The 19,761-nt window shown below is 40.1% G+C and overlaps 1 protein-coding gene across 1 annotated transcript in view; it reads left to right on the top strand.

Moving 5' to 3' along the window:
- Nucleotides 1–4,380, top strand: part of LOC122556108 (scavenger receptor cysteine-rich domain-containing protein DMBT1-like) — a 66,084-nt gene extending 61,704 nt beyond the window's left edge. The window contains exons 12-14 of the mRNA XM_087993942.1: nucleotides 1,869–1,955; nucleotides 2,041–2,121; nucleotides 3,497–4,380. Coding sequence (XP_087850068.1) covers nucleotides 1,869–1,955; nucleotides 2,041–2,121; nucleotides 3,497–3,552 — 224 coding nt within the window. The 3' untranslated portion in view covers nucleotides 3,553–4,380. The remainder of the gene's footprint in view (nucleotides 1–1,868; nucleotides 1,956–2,040; nucleotides 2,122–3,496) is intronic.
- The last annotated feature ends 15,381 nt before the right edge of the window (nucleotides 4,381–19,761 follow it).

Here is a 19,761-nt window from a genome sequence, read left to right as displayed (position 1 = left end):
TTGATGACCCCTTCCATCACTTTGCTGATGATGAAAAGCAGACTGATTGGACAGTAATTGGCCTGGTTGGATTTGTCCTGCTTTTTGTGTACTGGACTATTGGGGCAATTTTCCAATAGTCAGGTAGATGCCAGTGTTGTAACTGTCCTGGAGGAGCTTGGCTCGGGGAGCGGCAAGTACTGGAGCACGCCTCTTCATTACTATTGCCAGAATGTTCTCAGTGCCTCCAGCTGTTTCTTGATATCTTTTGGAGTGAATCAAATTGGCTGGAGACTGGTATCTGTGATGCTGGGGCACACTGGAGGAGCCTGAGACAGATCATCCACTTGTTACTTCTGACTGAAGATTATTAGATTAGATTTAGATTAGATTACAGTGTGGAAACAGGCCCTTCGGCCCAACAAGTCCACACCGACCCGCCGAAGCGAAACCCACCCATACCCCTACATTTACCCCTTACCTAACACTATGGGCAATTCAGTATGGCCAATTCACCTGACCCTGCACATCTTTTGGACTGTGGGAGGAAACCGGAGCACCCGGAGGAAACCCACGCAGACACGGGGAGAACGTGCAAACTCCACACAGTCAGTCGCCTGAGGCGGGAATTGAACCCGGGTCTCTGGCGCTGTGAGGCAGCAGTGCTAACCACTGTGCCACCGTGCCGCCCACAAACGTGTCAGCCTTATCTTTGCACTTATGTGCTGGACTCCTCCATCATTGAGGATGGGGGATATTTGCGGAGTCACCTCCTTCAGTGAGTCGTTTAATTGTCCATGGCTATTCGTGACTGGATGTGGAAGAACTCCAGGGCTTAGATCTGATCCATTGGTTGTGGGAGCATTTAGCTCTGTCAATCACTTGCTGTTTATTACATTTGAGGCGCAAGTCATCCTGTTTGAGAGCTTCATTTCTTGACACCTCATTTTTAGGTATGCCTGATGCTGCACCTGGCATGCCCTCTTGCACTCTCCATTGAACCAGGGTTGATCCACTGACTTGATGTAATAGTTGAGTGGGGGATATGACAGACCATGAGGTTGTAGATTGTGCTGGAGTGCAGTTCTACTGCTGTTGATGGCCCACAGCGTCTTGAGCTGCTAGATCAATTCGAAGAGTGTCCCATTTAACACAGTAATAGTGCCACACTACACGATGGAGATTATTCTCAATGTGAAGGCGGGACTTCATCTCTACAAGGACAGTGCTGTGGTCACTTTTACCTATACTGTCATGGTCAGATGCTTCTGCAGCCAGCAGATTAGTAAGGATGAGGTCAAGTATGCTTTTTCCTCTTGTTGGTTCCTTCACCACCTGCCGCAGACCCAGTGCCAGATAATGCAATGGCGTGTGTCCTCAAAGTGAGGTTGAGACACTGTTTCCTGGCTGCAGCTCCAATAACATTCTACTTGAGTGTTGTTGGGTCTGAATCCTTTCAAGCAAGTGAAGATTACACTGTCACAGTCCTGACTCAATATTAGGCTGAACTTTAATCCTCTGCAGTCTGAAATGAATGATATTTTTATGTGCAGAGAGTGCGAAAGTTTCTGTTCAGTAATTGTATTGAGAAAGTTTGGAGTCAGCAGGTTATGGTTTTAAGAAAGTTTAACTACATTGCTGTCTTCAAATTGACCAAGGATTTTATGAATGATTACACTTGATTGCCAAGACAAATACATATTGACGTACGGGTGCAGAAATTTCTTGAGGCATAGCATCCTTCAGGGTTCAGTGAATGTAATGTCAAAGGTTATGTGAGAGGTTTCCCGGAAACGATAAAGAAAAATGGAGGTTGGAAAACAGGTATGAGAGGTTAATATAACTTTTAACACATGTCCATGTATAACCTGGCATTCTTGGTTTCACAGGCTACGGAAAGACACAATATCCTGCTAGTAGCTTTCCTGAGCCTGCTTATGAAGAGATTGAGATTCACAACCTTGGAACAGGACCGGGTAATTATCTTTGAGATTTATGCACGTGACACATTATATTTAAATGGAATGTTAATTTTAATTTTCCAATGTTTTCCATTTACAGATATCCAATCTAACAGTTCACTGAAACTGGAATATTATACAGGAAGTGAGCTACATGAGGGTGATGATATACATATGCAAGGTAGGCCAGTGGGCACCCTCTCTCACACCGTTCCAGCACAAATTCCCAGTGGAGAGCAAGACAAAATAAAATAATCCCATCATAGTTAAGCTACTATATTAGGAATAGAGGTTTTTTTTAGATTGAAGTCACTCATGAACTTAAATCCGATATAACGCCTGAGTGTTCACTGAAATTGTATATCTTTCAACTGAAGCATACTGGCAGTGTGATTCAAGAGACATTGCATCATTATTTGTCACCCTCAGTAGATATAAGGATGATTTTATTCATATATCAACATGCATTGTGATGAGCATCAGACAAATTCACTGTTAGACAATTCATTTGGTAGTTTTTGGACTGTTGAAACTGATAGTTGAAACTGCATTTTTTGTGATAAAAGAATGCAGAAACATTCTGGACGTTTAACAAAATTCAAAGATCGACCACTGTGTCCATATAAGTATAAATGTTCCATGTGTTCTTCTGTTCAGTGTTCCGAAGAAACAAAAGAAATATAGAGAGTGGCTCCATGAACAAATTCTGCACCTTTAAATGACACTTGTAGGGAGAGCCTGAATAGACTGGGGCTGTTTTCCCTGGAGCGTCGAGGGCTGAGGGTTGACCTTATAGAAGTTTATAAAATCATGAGGGGCATAGCTAGGGTAAATAGACAAGCTGTTTTCCAGTGTTGGGGGAGTCTAGAATGAGAGGGCAAAAGTTGAGGGTAAGCGGGGAAAGATTTAGAAGGGACTTAAGGGGTAACATTTCCACACTTTTATGGAATGAGCTGCCTGTGGAATGGTGGAGGCTGATACAGTTACAACATTTAAAAGACAGCTGGCTGGGTATGTGAATAGGAAGGGTCTAGAGGGATATGGGCCAAGTGCTGGTAAATGGGGCTGGGTTAATTTAGGATATCTGGTCAGCATGGATGAGTTGGACTGAAGGGTGTGTTTCCGTGCAGTACAACTCTGACTCGATGATATGTTAAGGCTGTTTGAAACGCTGGTAATGGAAAATACACAAATTGCTAACATGTGCTCAGCAATTAGAAATAAAAATAATTTTTTTTTCAAATCAACAGAAAGGTCCTCAGGCCATGTATTTTCCTTTAAGCTATTCCCATTTTTACACACAAAATCTTTTATTTAGAAGTCTTAAGTAGGTTTCTAAAGAATCCACAACACTTGGTAATTAAGTTTCTCAATTAAAATAGTTTTCTGTTTTTGTTGAGTCAGTGATGGCTGAATGAATACATGGAACAGTTTTAATTGATAATGAACCAATTGGCAATGCACTGGATTCCTAAAATGTCAGTCAACAAAACTGGTTAATTTGGGACTTAAGTGTAATAAGTTCATAACACCAGCCTATTTTTCTTTTCTTTTAGATTCATTTGCTTCATTTGGTACTGAATTTGGAAGAGAATATGATGACATTCAATAATTTGAGAAGGAGCTGGGTTGACTTTCATCATTGCATTACTGATTTAAAAAAAACCCCACATTGGTTCAATATGTTTCATTATTGAATGAAATATGTAATGTTACTGCAATGACAATGTGCAGCAGTTGCAAACTAGCTATATGAATGAAATAGTAAATGAAAAATGATCTTTCGTACTGAGTATATTAAGTGTAATTCAGTTCTATGCTGTAGAGTAGTCTATTGATCTATTTGAATTGTTTGCTTTTAAATTGTTCACAACCTTGAATTCTATCTGTTTTAAGGACTGATTCTTATATATTTCTCTCAGAAATGAATAAGTAGTATCTAAAACATCAGCGAACTTTACTCACTTTCCAAAATTGACTGGCAAAACAATATTTGGGAAGGAAAATATCAGCCTCAACATCAACACTTACAGTTGCAGGTCATGAAGAACTAGCATCATGATTCTTATGGAGTGACGCTGATTGAATGACAAACAGTAGTAGTAGAACTGCACTTCCATCAAACAAATGTGAGATAATAACTTACTTTTGCAGCAAACAGAGTTTGTTCAGTTAATGAATCATGGTTACTGATTTAAAAAAAATAAGAAAATTACTTGGCATGAAGTTGCAGTTTATCATTGTTACAGTTGGATCAATGAAAACTGTTTGCAGGGGGAGAGGTGGTGGTGTGAGAGAGATATAAACCTGCTTTTTGTGGTTCGCATTTACATTCATAAAGGTCCAAGATAGGAAAATAAAAATATGTTTCAATCGCTTGACCAATGCAGCAATATTAATTCAGTTCTTTATTTAGATTTATGTTTCAATATTGCCACCTGTATTGCATACAAACGAAATAAATGATATTTGATCAAAATTTGCAATCCATATTGATTTGTCCATATTTTTTAATCTGCCTTTTTGGATGTGTGATAATGAGGTGGGACTTGAATCTGGGCCTTCTGGCTCAGAGGTAGATTTGTAAGCAAATTATAACTAAACGTTGTTCAATAATTGGCCGTAATTGAGAACCACAACTGCCTGAGGTTGAACATTCCCAAAACTAATGTGAGATTTATGTAGAAGAATCTCCAGCACAGCAAAAGAAGAAAACTTGTATTATTCCATTCAGCTTTACCTTGATACAGGGCTTTGAAAAAAAAATTCAATTAATTCAATTTTAATTTGAACAACAGCTCATCACAAACATTCCACTGTGCAACATGAAAACAATCAGTTGAATTGTCTGATTTATATTATAGATAATATAATTCTCTGATATACTGATGATGTGAAGATGCTGGCGTGAAACTGAGATGGACAAAGTCAGAAGTCAAATGACCCCAGGTTAAAGTCCAACAGGTTTATTTAGAATCACAAGTTTTCAGAGTGCTGCTCCTTCATCAGGTGAAGTGCCTTCACTTGACGAAGGAGCAGTGCTTCAAAAGCTTGTGATTTCAAGTAAACTAGGTAAAAACAATGATTGCAGATACTGGAAACCAGAGTTTGGATTAGAGTGGTGCTGGAAAAGCACAGCAGTTCAGGCAGCATCCAAGGAGCAGTAAAATCGACATTTCGGGCAAAAGCCCTTCATCAGGAATACCTTAAACTATAATCAGGTTGTGTGACTTGTGACTTTGATATACTCATAATATTGCTGTTAACCCAGAAACATTAAATGTAATTTCTTTGAGACATGAAAAAACAAAACTGTGAAGAAATACAATTGATAACTGAAGAATCACTGGGGTGAAATTCATCCGAAAGAATCTGATAGATGTTTTGCTTTACCCACACTGTCCAATTGTTTCAATTAATGCTTCAACAAGAAAATAGAATTACATCCTTATAGAGACTTCATGACTGCAGGATTCTCCCAAACACTTTCCAATCAATAAAGAGCACCTTAATTGGTATCACGATTGCTCTGACATCAAATCACAGATAATCATCTTGACATTGAGCTCAGAGATGGATACATCCTGGCCAAATCAATGGTCAAGCTTCAGCATGTCCTGTCATACATCTCTCACAATGCAGACAAATTCCTATTATCATGTACTGTTTTGAAACAATTGTAGCTCGAGAAAAACTGACAATTAATAATTAAACCCACCCATACACACAGACCCAAACAAACATTCTATTTGCTCAAAATCCAAGTTCAAAGATTAATTTTGTATGATATATATTAGAAATATTTCATCACACTAGTTATTGATATATCTGCCAAGTGAAGGAGGTCTTCTTACTCCTAATCATATAAGTCCTCGTAACTCAATGGGCAATCAATTCAAACAATTTTGGAATGGAGAACAACTATTGGCCTTGCCAGAGATCCAAATCCAATGAAAAGATGAACAAAAAATATTTGATGGTTGCTATGAAATATTGTTGACTTTTAATTTATTCTGGCGTAGATTTACTTCTTTCTTACTGCATACCTAAGTCTTGGTTATGACCATTAACTGTAAGAGTAAATGCAAACAATGATGATATCTGCCAGTTTTGTCATGATTTCAGCTCAAGACTGAGTGTCACTATGGGAGTTTGATGAGTAAGAGAATGACCAAGTAAACATGCAAACAAATTACTGTTTTCACAGAGACCTCATGAAAGAGTGTGACAGTGATAATTAAGGAGTTGTTATAAAAGAGCTGCTGCTGTCCATGACTTCAGAGTGGACCAAGCAATTCAAGTGTGAGGTCTCAGATAAACTGTTATTAATTCGTGAGAGAAACTTTTCTTATTTATTTTTCAGAATTCAAATTAGTTGTGTAATTGCAAGATTTTTTTCACTAGTAATGAGTTTTACAAAAGACGGTTAATTTTATTTGATTGACACTTGAATATTCTCTCTTTATTTTGACCAGGAATTTCAAAAAATAAAGAGGGTGGAGTATTGATTCAATTAAGGATAAAAGAACTGGTAGGATTAGTGACACCACTTAAAAATTCATCAGTAAGATTCATTAAGTAACTGTTATTAAAATGGCAGAGCAGGTGAAATGTGACTGTGCAATATGTGGAAACTGGGCACACCAGTGTAATCCGAGGGATGCAAGTTTCTATGAAACATTTGTTGCTGAAGGAACTTTGGCTTAGTGCATTTCAACTGAAGGTTGAGCTGCAGAAACTGTGACACACATCAATAAGGGGGAAAGTTACTTGGACACTTTGCTTTGGGAGGCAGTCACATCTCTGAGGAGAGTATCATCTAATTTGGTCCTTGGAGGGTGTGACTATGAATGAGGCAAGGAAGTGGATTGAGAATGTAGTTACGGAGAGCTTGCAGCCTTTTAAATTATTTCATTGTTTATGATAATAGAGCTAGCTAAAGCGAATGGATGACCTCAGCAGAAATTTAACTCTCAGCAAAGATTGTTTCTAGTCAGACATAACAACTCTTTTAAATGGATGCATCATCCATAGATAAATAAGGAAGTTAAGGAGAGAACTGAGTTCAGTTTACAATAATTGGTTGCAGTTTAGTTGTGTGTCAAGATCACGTGAGCTAAGTATTAATAACATATTTTGTTTTGGTGTGGTTAATTCAGGAGACTGGTGTCATATCTTGACTTTTTCTGCAGATGTATGTTCTGAGGTAAGATGTCTCCTATGATCCCAGGTTACCATAAATTCATTTTGGAAGAAGGCCTTGATATTGCTTGATTGACAGTGAATCAAATATGAAAAACTTTCAAAAAGAAGTTTTGCTTGAAGCCAGATAATTTTGTATTTTAATTGGCTGAAATTTTAACTAAGGGAGCTTTAAGAAATAGCAGCAATATAAAAGATGTGATTTGTACTTCTATATGGCTTTGGAATTGTGTTGTAGCTTAGTAATGTGTTACATTTTAATGCTTTGAAAAAGAGATGATTGATAGAAAAATAGGTGACCCCATTATATGCATCCTCAAAAATGATTACCCCAAGATGAATAATCCATTTGAAATCAACTTTGTCACACCACTTAGAATCTGAAATATTTCAATAAGATCAGTTGTCACTCTTTAAGTTCTCCAGTCCCTATACACATCTCTCCGCCATGACAAAGGCTTCCAAGCTCTCTGTTTCTTCCTCTCCCGTTAGCCCCACCAGTACCCTTCCACAGACTCTTGTTTTCTTTTAGCTGAACTGGTCCTCACTCTCAATAATTTCTCCTTTGAATGCTCCCACTTTCTCCAGAACAAAGGGGTAGCCATGGACACTCGCATGGGCCCTATCTATGCCTGTCTCTTCTTTGGATATGTTGAACAGACCATCTTCTGCCAGTGCACTGGCACCATTCCCCACCTTTTCCTCTGCTACATTGATGACATGAGGAGGTTGAACAGTTCATCAACTTCACTAACACCTTAAGTTCACCTGGACTACCTCGGACACCCCCATGACCTTCCTGGACCTCTCCATCTCCATCAACGGTGACCGATTTAACACTGGCATCTTCTGCTAACCCACTGACTCCCACAGCTACCTCCTCCCAGCCTTCCTTGTGTAAAAACACTCTCCCTTATTGCCAATTCCTCTGCCTCCGCCGCAGCTGCTCCCGGGAGGACTAATTCCACCACAGAACAAAGCAGATAGCCTCCTTCTTCAAAGACCGCAATTTCCCCTCCTATGTTTTTCATGATGCCCTTTAGCACATCTCATCCACTTCCTGCACCTCCACTCACAAAGCCCTCTCCTCCAAAGACAACAAGGACAGACTCCCACACCCTGGTCCTCACCTTCCACCCTACCAACCACCGGATGCATTGCATCACCTTCCACCATTTCTGCCATCTAAAAACAGACCCCGCCGTCAGAAATATATTTCCCTCCCCACCCGATCTGCATTCCATAAAGACCATTCCCTCCATGACTCTCTTGTCAGGTCCACGGGATCAATCATGTGTCAGGGATCAATGTGCTTCCTTATTTCCCCTTTCCACACCTTTCCCCAATCCAACATTGCAACTTACACTATCCTCTTGACCTGTCCTACCTGTCCATCTTCCTTTCCACCGATCTCCCCACCTTCTTCTCCGATCTATCACCTTCACTGCAACCTGCATCTACCTATTGCACTCTCAACTTCGTTTGCTTCAGCCCCATGCCCCTCCCAATTATCTCTCAGCTCCCTTGGCCCACAAACCGCATTCCCAATGAAGGGCTTCTGCCCAAAGTGTCGATTCTCCTGCTCCTCGGATGCTGCCTGACTGGCCGTGCTTTTCCAGCACCACACTCTCGACTCTGATCTCCAGCATCTTAAATCCTCACTTTCTCCATATGTCCTTTGCTCAATAACTTGGTGTTGACTTAGGTGTCTTTTGTTGTAATCTATCAGGTCAATCAAGCCAGTACCTTGAGAAAAATGGCAAGGGATGGACAGGAATTGACAATTTTCCTATGTGCTCAGACCAGAGATTGAAATCTGCAGACTTCTGTTGAAGAAGATTAAGATGATATCAGCTCTGAATATAGGTTTTGCATGTTTATTTTATGCCATATTATTATTTGCAGTGCAGTAATATTTGCATTGGAGGAGGCTGCAATTCACAATTTCACATATAGTTTCATTATTGAAATGAATCAGGAATTGATTAAGGCAGTGTTTTTTTGACACCCAACTGTGGGCAACATGTGTGTTCATCTAGAAATGTGTCTGCATATTATTCCAGACATGACATCATCATTTAGAAAGTGTGGGTGGCATCATTTGCAAATATTGCACTGAAGATGTGCAGTAAGTGCATTCATCTTTGAAACAAATTTCAGTGGCAGAAATGGGAGTGATGGGAGGACAGAGTGAGGGAGTAGGAATGAATGGGGTTAGGGGAGAATTGATGGAGGGGGAGAGATTTGATGCTGACATCCCCACCACCCTCCACATCATAAAACCCCAGATCCTGATTCCCCTCTCTTGTATTCCAATCTCAATTCCCCTTCCAATTTGCATTCGCTAGAACCATTTAAAACGCTTGCATAATGTAAAGCAGCATATAAAGATCATACGCTAGTGTCAGCAAACATAACCAAAAGTGCTTCCTAAGCCCCACAAATATGCACATGTGCTAATCCAAAGATATACATATGCATGACTCTAAACACGTGTGGTAAGGCCAATATTTGCTGCTTTCCCATAAGTGACATGAACATGGTGGTGATTAGCTGTCTTTGTGAACCTTTGAAGTATACAGGGAATTGTTACATCTGCAATGCTATGAGGAAGGAATTGCAGGATTTTGACCCAGTGACAGGGAAAGAATGGTGATACCATTTAACATCATGATGGTGTGATGTGTGTTGAAGAGGGAATTGCATCTGGTAATTTTCCCATAGGAGAACAAGGACAGCAGATCTAAGTGGTAGGGGCCACAAGTTTGAAGTGTTTTGTCAAAGGAGCCTATATTAGCTGGAACAGTACATACATGTACTGGAGACAGAAAACACTGCTACCAGCAGTGTATCAGTTGCCCATAAAATGAGCTATTTTTTCTGGTACATGGTCTAGATTTCTGAATGTTTCAGAGTTGCAGTCATCCAGGCACATGGAAAGTATTTCATCACAGTCTTCACTTGCCCCTTGTAGGTGGTGGTCAGGGTTTGGGAAGTCGGGGGGAGGGGGTGGTGAATTACAAGCTGCAGAATTCCTAGACTCTGAAGTGGGGATGGTGGGAGAGACATTTCTGCATGTGTTCTATTTCCTATTCCTGCACCTCAAACAATCTCACTCTGAACTCTACTTGCCACCATTCTGCTAATTCAGTTACTCTGCCAATGTCCACTAGCAGGTTTCTCTAATTTCTACAATATTTAATTTGCCAACTATCTTGACACCACTATTATACTTGAATGTATGTTTGCTCCCTCATACCATTGACATTAAATAGTAATATTATTCACGGGACAGTCTATTATCTTCCCACAACTGAAACATTTCTACATCGTCAGTGCAACTGAAACTTGAACAAGTTTTTCAAGGCTTTCCTCATCTTCACCACATCATATGCTTTTTATTTTTCTTTTATACTATCCCCGTCTTCCAATGTCAGCTGTATTTGCATCGTCCTCCCCATTGGTATCTTTCTACTTCCTTGGGATGTATTTCTGCTGTGCCTCCTAAGTTACCAACAGAAATTCCTGCCATTGTTGCTGCACCATCTTCCCTACTAGGATCCCCTTCCAAACAAGTCTGAGCAGTTCTTTCCTCATGTCTTTGTAGCTTCCACCACTCTGATTCTAATACTGTTACGTCTGATTGCAGCTTCTCCCTCTCAAACTGCATGGTGAATTCTATCACTTCATGGTTATTGCTCCCACTCGGAGTTCCTTCACCTGAAGCTCCTCAATCAAGTCTGCCTCATAACACATCATCAAATCTAGAGTTGCCGTTTTCCTCATGTGGTTTTCCACATACTGCTTCAAAAGAAATCTTATACACTTTTCAAGAATTATTTTTCCTTAGATGTCTTCCAAAACTGCTTTTCCCAAGCCGCCAGCATGTTGAATATTCCACATGATTACTGTAATAGTACCAATTTATCTCCTGATTTATTTTGTGCCAACATCCTGAGTACTGCAATGGGGACTGTGTATCACTCCCATCAGGGCCGTTTTGTCCCTTTGTAGTTCCTTAGATACAAATTCTATGCTTTCCAACTTTATATCACTTCCTGCTATTGATTCAATTTTATTTCTTACTGACAAGACAGCTACACCCCATCTCCCCATCTGTCTGTCCCTTCAATCGGACTCGTATCATTGGATATTTAATTCCAGCCCAGATCTTTGCAGCCTTGCATCTATGATACACACAGCTTCCTTCCAACCAATGTCAATCTGTGCTACAAACTCATTTACCTTGTTTCATAGACTGTAATTAAGAATGACTCCTGTGTTGACTACCCCTCCTCATAGCTGTCCCTTTATTCTTGTGCCTGAAGCTCGATTCCTGAGCTTTTCCACACTTCTGTGCTCGCACACTTTTGAAAACTTTAATAATCTCTGCTGAGCCTCCCCATACTTTAAACATTTCCTCAAATCCCCACTCCTCTCCTCACTATTTAGTCTAACATTCTATCGACAGCATTTGTTATGCAATTGATCTGGTCCCAGCATGATTGTGGAACTCATCCCAATAGAACAGTTCCCTCCTTCCCCAGTACTGTGCCAATGACCAATGAATTCATATCCATTTCTCCCACACCAATCTTGGAGCCACATGTTTACATCTTGAATCTAGATGTGCCTATTCCAGTTAGCTGTGGCTAATTAATAATCATGAGATGATTACCTATTTGGTTCTGCTTTTTAATTTAGCCCCACCAGGTCATATTCCCTCAGCAAATCTTTCTATCTATATTGTTACTTAGAATTAGATCTTTCCCTTCCCAAGCCAAGTTCCTCTGCAGCCCAAATGAGATATCCTGAACCCACGCATCAGGCAGGCAGCACACCAATCTTTGGGACTCTTAATCCTGGCCACAGAGAACAGTAACCATTCCTCTGACTGTACTAGCCCTGATTAGAACAACATTTGTTTTTTTATCTCCTCTTGAATGATTCTCTGTATCATCATCAATTTGCTCATCCTCCCTTCAGACTCGGCTCTCAGCCACACAAAAAGTAAGAATCTCAAGCCTGTAGGACAAGCTCAAAGGCTGAGGCTCCTTCAGCACTACCTTTTAGAATACCTTTAGGAGCCTCACTTATAGTTATACCCTCTTCGCCAAATTATAAGCATGTGACTGCCTCCTGAAACACTGCATATAGGTAAAGTCTCTCCCTCCCTGACAAGTAGTAGTGGTCAAAGCTCAGATTCCAGCGAATCAACTCTGAGCTGCATTTCCTGAAGTAATCAACACTTGTTACAGATGTGTTCACCACAAATCAAAATGGGGTCAACCAGCTCCCACATCATGGAGGTATAATGCATCACCTGGACCTGCATCTCTGTTGTGTTCACTTAGTTTTTAAAAACAAAAATTAAAAACTTCTTATTGGTCTTTTAATTTGTAACCAGTAAATATGAACTAATAAAATCAAAATGTGGAGGTGCTGGTGTTGGACTTGCTTGGACAAAGTTAAGAAAATCACAGCACCAAGTTAGTGTCCAACAGATTTATTTGGAAGTAAACACACCCCTTCCCCTGCTGCACTGAATTCCCATGCTGCTTCCACATTTTCCAAAATACACTGCAGATGTTTCACATTCCAATGTGATTCCTCCCTTTCTGACCATTGATAGTTTACCTGTCTTTTCATTGGGATCAAGAATACACAGTCATTAAATGTATCAATTAAAACAATTATAATTCTTTGTTGAGTGAGTATTGGGTAAATAGATACGTAGAATTATAGTATTAATTGCTTTACTATTTGTTATGGGATCAATTAACCTGGGCTGTTTGAAAACTGCACTTGTAATGTTTGGACATAAGTTAAGAGTAGTAAGTTTATTATGTCAGTCTGTCTTCCTTTTTTTTAAAGATTTGTTCCTCCATCTGATGCTGAATTTGAAACAGAATCTGGTGAAATTCAATAATTTGAGATGGAGTTGTGAGGACTATCACCTGAACAAGAGTGGAATTGAGAAAAAGGTTGATGAAAAATAATCTTACATTTGCCATTTATTTTTTGGTAATGGTTTGGCACAAATTTTGACGTTGAAAATCACAAGTCCCATCCAACCAATTCAGCAATCATTACAGTTGGAAAGGCTCCATGGAAGGTTATGAAAAATCTACAAATTAAATGTGGAGAATGGTAAATCAGAACAGTTAGATTTAGAACTAAATAAAAATCAGAGCAAGATTTAATATGATTTGACTTAATTGGAGTACAAATTTTATATGTTACAATTTTCCTTGATAATTTACTTTGGGAAAACTTTAGTTACCAACACCTTATTCTATCATATTGTGTAATGTGAATTACTGAATATGTCATGTTATTGTGATGAGAATTGAACTCTGGTGTGAAATAGCTGAACGAATGAAACAGTGAATGAGGTGTTATCCTCTCACCTGAGTGTACAAAATCTAATTCAATTTAACACTGCAGACTAGATTATTCAAGTTGAAAATATGTAGACGTGTGAATAGTTGTTTTTGCAAAAATGTTCACAAATTTGAAATCAAACTATTACAGGAGAGATTCTTATAAATAAGTAATTCCTCAAAGGGGTATGTTTCTAATGTACCCAAAAGTTTCATTTAATTTACAATATATTTGGGCAACACAGCTTTTAGTAGGGAAAACATCAGTCTGTGCATCAGCATTTTGAATTGCAGTTAATGAAGGTGCATTGCAAAATGACACAGAACGAACGACAAACGTTTAATCAAAGAAAAGTAATAGAACTGCAATTCCATCTCACAAATAAACTAAAGATGATATACTAATTAAAGGGAAGCAAGCAATCCAAAATTATTGATGTACAAAGTCTATCAAATTTAAGTTATAGCCATATTACTTAAAATTGTTTGCATTGAGAGGTTAGTCAGAAAAATCTACAAATCTGTCCATTGTAAATAGAATTTACATTTGTAAAAGTCCAATATACAATCTCTGAACATGAATTGCTCAACTAATCCACCAATCATTATTCAATGAAAATAGTCTCCTTTCAGTGGTTGATATAGTTTTACCAATGCGGTCTGAAAAACCTGAGAAGACTTCAGTATGTTAAAGACATGACTTAAATGGAAGGTGTTTTTAATCAAAAGGACTCACATTCGATACAGGTAGGAACTGGAATTAAATCATGATTATGGTTTTCAATCCTTCCTTCTTATGATTTGCCAAGCAGATTTCCTATTTGTTTATGTTGTACTGTTATTGAAAGTCTGGGGAAAAGTGAAATCACACTTTGTACTATATGTCAACCCCATGTTCTGCAGCCTGCTCACCGAAGCTTGTACTGTTCCTGCAAGCCTCACTGCAGAAAGATCTTAGGTTTTGATTGTGTACCAGGTGGCAACCATAGATGCTCAGATAAGCAATTGCTGATGGCAACAACCTCACGAGCTTGCAAGGCTGTTGTCACCGGCAGTTCAGATCATTAGGTAAATACTGTTAACACAACTCAAAAATAAATGGGATTTTCTGTGCTACCAGCTGGGTTTCAAAGCATAGCTATGAAGATGAACCAAGAGAGTCAACAACAAAAATTATAAAATTTCAGCAATCTAAGTAACCAATCACTGCTGGAGATAATTTAATAAAATTGTCAGCTAAGATTCTTGTCTTTAAGTCCTACATGCTGCAGAAACTCTCGAACATTCCAGTGGCTTAAAAAGAAAGTGTGAAAATATCTTTACTTTCTCAAATAACAGCTCAGTTATTTTTGAGTTTGAGGGACAATACTGACTCTGTTAGGTTACTAATGAAATTTAGAGATTCTGGAGGGGCACTTCCAGAGAGGACCTTTGAGTGTTTCTTCAGATGGTTGGGAGTCTAGCAGTCCTGGAATCCTTCATTAGAATTGTTTTTGGCAATGGCAGAGATACTCAATTATTGAAGGGCTTACTTCGGTGAGATGGGAAGGAGTCCTGCCTAGGTCAATGGAAATCAAAATTGGTTGAATGACTATTGTGCAACATTAACTATGTTCTTCGGATTACAAGACCATATGTCACAGAATCAGAATTAGACCGTTCAGCTGATTGACTCTGCTGTACTATTCGATTACGTTTGATATGTTTCTCAATCCCACTCCCCTGCCTTCTCCCTATTACTTTTGATCTTCTTACAAATGAAGAACCTATCTCTGCCTTATCTTATTTCGGAGCTTCGTCTGCATCACCTTGTCTAAAGTCTTAGGGGAATCTGATGAGATCAAGTTCACTGGCTGTCTTTTGTCAAATTTGCTTATTACTTCCCCAAAGAATTCTAAAAGATTTGTCAAGTGTGACTGTTATGTGATGAAGCCATGCTTATTCCATCATATTTGCCATTCACTTCCAAATACTCAGCAATCTCATCCTTATTTACATTCTTACTAATGAATAAAGCTAATTGGCCTACAGTTTTCTGTCTTCTGGATCCCTCCCTTCTTAAGCTGGTGTATTAAATAAAGCATTTTCTAGTTGACAGTGATCCTTCCTGACCCTAGTGATACGTGAAAGATCACCACCAATGCCTCAACCTTCTCCTCAGCTCTGTCCTTTAGAACTCTGGATTGTCATGCATCTGATCTGGAGGTATAAAGTTCTTCAAACCCTTCAACTTCCTCAACACATTCACCTTCATGATGACAATTATGCTTATCTCTACCCCAATTCGATGGAAGAACTGGAATACTACTAAAGTCTTCCACTGTGAAAACTGATACAAACAACATGTATCAGTTGTTTGCCATTTCATTATTCACCATTACTACTTCTGCAGTTTCATTTTCCAGTTTTTCAATGTCCACTCTTGCCACACTCTTGTCCTTTTGATGTCGAAAATGAACAGTCAGTTGTGAATGGTGGTGGACAATTAAGCAACTCACTGGAGGAGGAAATTCCATGCATATCCATATTCTTAATGATGGAAGAGTCCAACATATCTGTGCAAAAGACAAGGCTGAAGCATTTCCAGCAATTGTCAGCCAGAAATATTGAGTGGACGATCCATCTCTGCCTCCTCCAGTGATCCCCAGCCTTTAGCCAATTCTATTCACTCCAAGTGATATCAAGAAATAGAGTCAGAGTCATAGAAATGTACAGAATGGCAACAGATCCTTCAGTCCAACCTGTCCACGCCGACCAGATATCCCAACCCAATGTAGTCCCACCTGCCAGCACCTGGTCCATATCCCTCCAAACCCTTTCTATTCATATACCCATCCAAATGCCTCTTAAATATTGCAAATGTATCAGCCTCTACCACTTCCTCTGGCAGCTCATTCCATACCCATACCACCCTCTGTGTGAAAAGGTTACTCCTTAGGTCTCTTTTATGTCTTTCCCCTTTCACCCTAAACCTATGCCCTCCAGTTCTAGACTCCCTGACCCCAGGGAAAAGACTTTGCCTATTTATCCTCTCCATGCCCCTCAATTTTGTAAACCTCTATAAGGTCACCTCTCAGTCTCCGGCGCTCCAGGGAAAACAGCCCCAGCTTGTTCAGCCTTTTCCTATAGCTCAAATCCTCCAACCCTGACAACACCCTTGTAAATCTTTTCTGAACCCTTTCAAGTTTCTCAACGTCTTTCCGATAGGAAGGAGACCAGAATTGCAATATTCCAACAGTGGCTTATCCAATGTCCTGTACAACTCCTGTCCTCAATACTCTGACAAAAAAGGAAAGCATACCAAACGCCTTCTTCACTATCCTATCTACCTGGGACTCCACCTTCAAGGAACTATGAACCTGCACTCCAAGGTCTCTTTGTTCAGCAACACTCCCTAGGACCTTACCATTAAGTGTATAAGCCCTGATAAGATTTGCTTTCCCAAAATGCAGCACCTCGCATTTATCCAAATTAAACTCCATCTCCACTTCTCAGCCCATTAACCCATCTGGTCAAGATCCTGTTGTAATCTGATGTAAACTTCTTAGTTGTCCATTACGCCTCCAATTTTGGTGTCATCTGCAAACTTACTAACTGTACCCCTTATGCTCATATCCAAATTATTTATGTAAATGACAAAAAATAGAGGACCCAGCACCGATCTTTGTGGCACTCCACTGGTCACAGGCCTCCAGTCTGAAAAACAACCCTCCACCACCACCCTCTGTCTTCTACCTTTGAGCCAGTTCTGTATCCAAATGGCTAGTTCTCCTTGTATTCCATGAGATCTAACCTTGCTAATCAGTCTCCCATGGGGAACTTTGTCGAATGCCTTACTGAAGTCCATATAGAGCACATCTACCACTCTGCCCTCATTAATCCTCTTTGTTACGACTTCAAAAAACTCAATCAAGTTTGTGAGACATGATTTGCCACGCACAAAGCCATGTTGACTATCCCTAATCAGTCCTTGCCTTTCCAAATACATGTACATCCTGTCCCTCAGGATTCCCTCCAACTTCAGGTTCACTGGTCTATAGTTCCCTGGCTTATCTTTACCACCCTTCTTAAACAGTGGCACCACGTTTGCCAACCTCCATTCTTCCAGCACCACACCTGTGACTATCAATGATACATATCTCAGCAAGAGGCCCAGCAATCACTTCCCTAGCTTCCCACAGAGTTCTTGGGTACACCTGATCAGGTCCTGGGGATTTATCCACCTTTACCCATTTCAAGACATCCAGCACTTCCTCCTCTGTAATCTGGACATTTTGCAAGATGTCACCATCTATTTCCACACAGTCTATGTCTTCCATATCCTTTTTCACAATGATGCAAAATACTCATTTCATATCTCCGCCATTTTCTGCGGCTTCATACAAAGTCCACCTTACTGATCTTTGAGGAGCCCTATTCTCTCCCTAGTTATCCTTTTGTCTTTAATGTATTTGTAAAAAACCCTTTGGATTCTCCTTAATTCTATTTGCCAAAGCTATCTGATGTCCCCTTTTTGCCCTCCTGATTTCCCTCTTAAGTATACACTCCTACTTCCTTTATACTCTAAGGATTCACTTGATCTATCTGGTCTATACCTTACGTATGCTTCCTTCTTTTTCTTAACCAAACACTCAATTTCTTCAGTCATCCGGCATTCCCTATACCTACCAACCTTTCCTTTCACCTTAAAAAGGAATATACTTTCTCTGGATTCTCGTTATCTCATTTCTGAAGGCTTCCCATTTTCCAGCCGTCCCTTTACCTGCGAACATCTGTCCCTAATCAGCGTTCGAAATTTCTTGCCTAATACCATCAAAATTGGCCTTTCTCCAATTTAGAACTTCAACTGTTAGATCTGGTCTATCCTTTTCCATCACAATTTTAAATCTAATAGAATTATGTTCGCTGGCCCCAAGGTGCTCCTCCACTGACACCTCAGTCACTTGTCCTGCCTTATTTCTCAAGAGCAGGTCAAGTTTTGCACCTTTTCTAGTAGGTACATCCACATACTGAATCAGAAAATTGTCTTGTACGCACTTAAGAAATTCCTCTCCATCTAAACCTTTAACACTATGGCTGTCCCAGTCTATGTTTGGAAAGTTAAAATCCCCGACCATAACCTCTCTATTATTCTTACAGATAGCTGAGATCTCGTTACAAGTTTGTTTCTCAATTTCCCTCTGACTGTTAGGGGGTCTAGACTACAATCCCAAAAAGGTGATCACCCTTTCTTATTTCTCAGTTCCACCCAAATAACTTCCCTGGATGTATTTCCGGGAATATCCTCCCTCAGCTCAGCTGAAATGCTATCCCTTATCAAAAAGGTCACTCCCCCTCCTCTCTTGCCTCCCTTTCTATCCTTCCTGTAGCATTTGTATCCTGGAACAATAAGCTGCCAGTCCTGTCCATCCCTGAGCCATGTTTCTGCAATTGCTATGATATCCCAGTCCCATGTTCCTAACCATGCCCTGAGTTCATCTGCCTTCCCTGTTAGGCCCCTTGCATCGAAATAAATGCACTTTAATTTATGAGTCCTATCGTGTCCCTGCCTGCCTGACTGTTTGACTCGCTTCTGTTCTCAACTGTACCAGTCTCAGATTGATCTCTTGCCTCACTATCTCCCTGGGCCCTTCCACCACCCCCATCCTCTGCCCCCCACCTTATTAGTTTAAATCCTCCCGAGCAGCTCTAGCAAATTTCCCTGCCAGTATATTAGTCCCCTTCCAATTTATGTGCAATCTGTCCTTTTTGTACAGGTCACTTCTACCCCAAAAGAGATTCCGATGATCCAAAAATGAGAATCCTTCTCCCATACACCAGCTCCTCAGCCATGCATTCATCCACTCTATCCTCCTATTCCTGCTCTCACTAGCTCGTTGCACTGGGAGTAATCCAGATATTACTACTCGAGGACCTCCTTTTTAAATTTCTGCCTCTCTGTCATCTCCCTTCAGAATCTCAACCTCTTCCCTTCCTATATCATTGGTTCCAATGTGGACGATGACCTCTTGCTGGCTCCTCTCCCCCTTGAGAACACTCTGCACCCTCTGAGACATCCTTGATCCTGGCACCAGGGAAGCTGCTGGCCACAGAAATGTCAGTCTGTACCTCGGACTACAGAATTCCCTCATACAATTGATCTCTTGGAAGCAGACGTACCCCTCGTTGCATTAAAGCCAGTCTCAATACTAGAAACTTGGCTGTTCATGCTTCGTTCCCCTGAGAATCCATCACTC

The sequence above is a fragment of the Chiloscyllium plagiosum genome, unplaced genomic scaffold (assembly GCF_037043375.1).
Source record: "Chiloscyllium plagiosum isolate Xiang-an unplaced genomic scaffold, Cpla_swu_hap1 HiC_scaffold_13, whole genome shotgun sequence".
NCBI classification, from domain to species: domain Eukaryota; kingdom Metazoa; phylum Chordata; class Chondrichthyes; order Orectolobiformes; family Hemiscylliidae; genus Chiloscyllium; species Chiloscyllium plagiosum.
The sequence above is the reverse complement of the archived record's forward strand: the minus strand, read 5'-3'. Positions and strand labels throughout refer to the sequence as shown.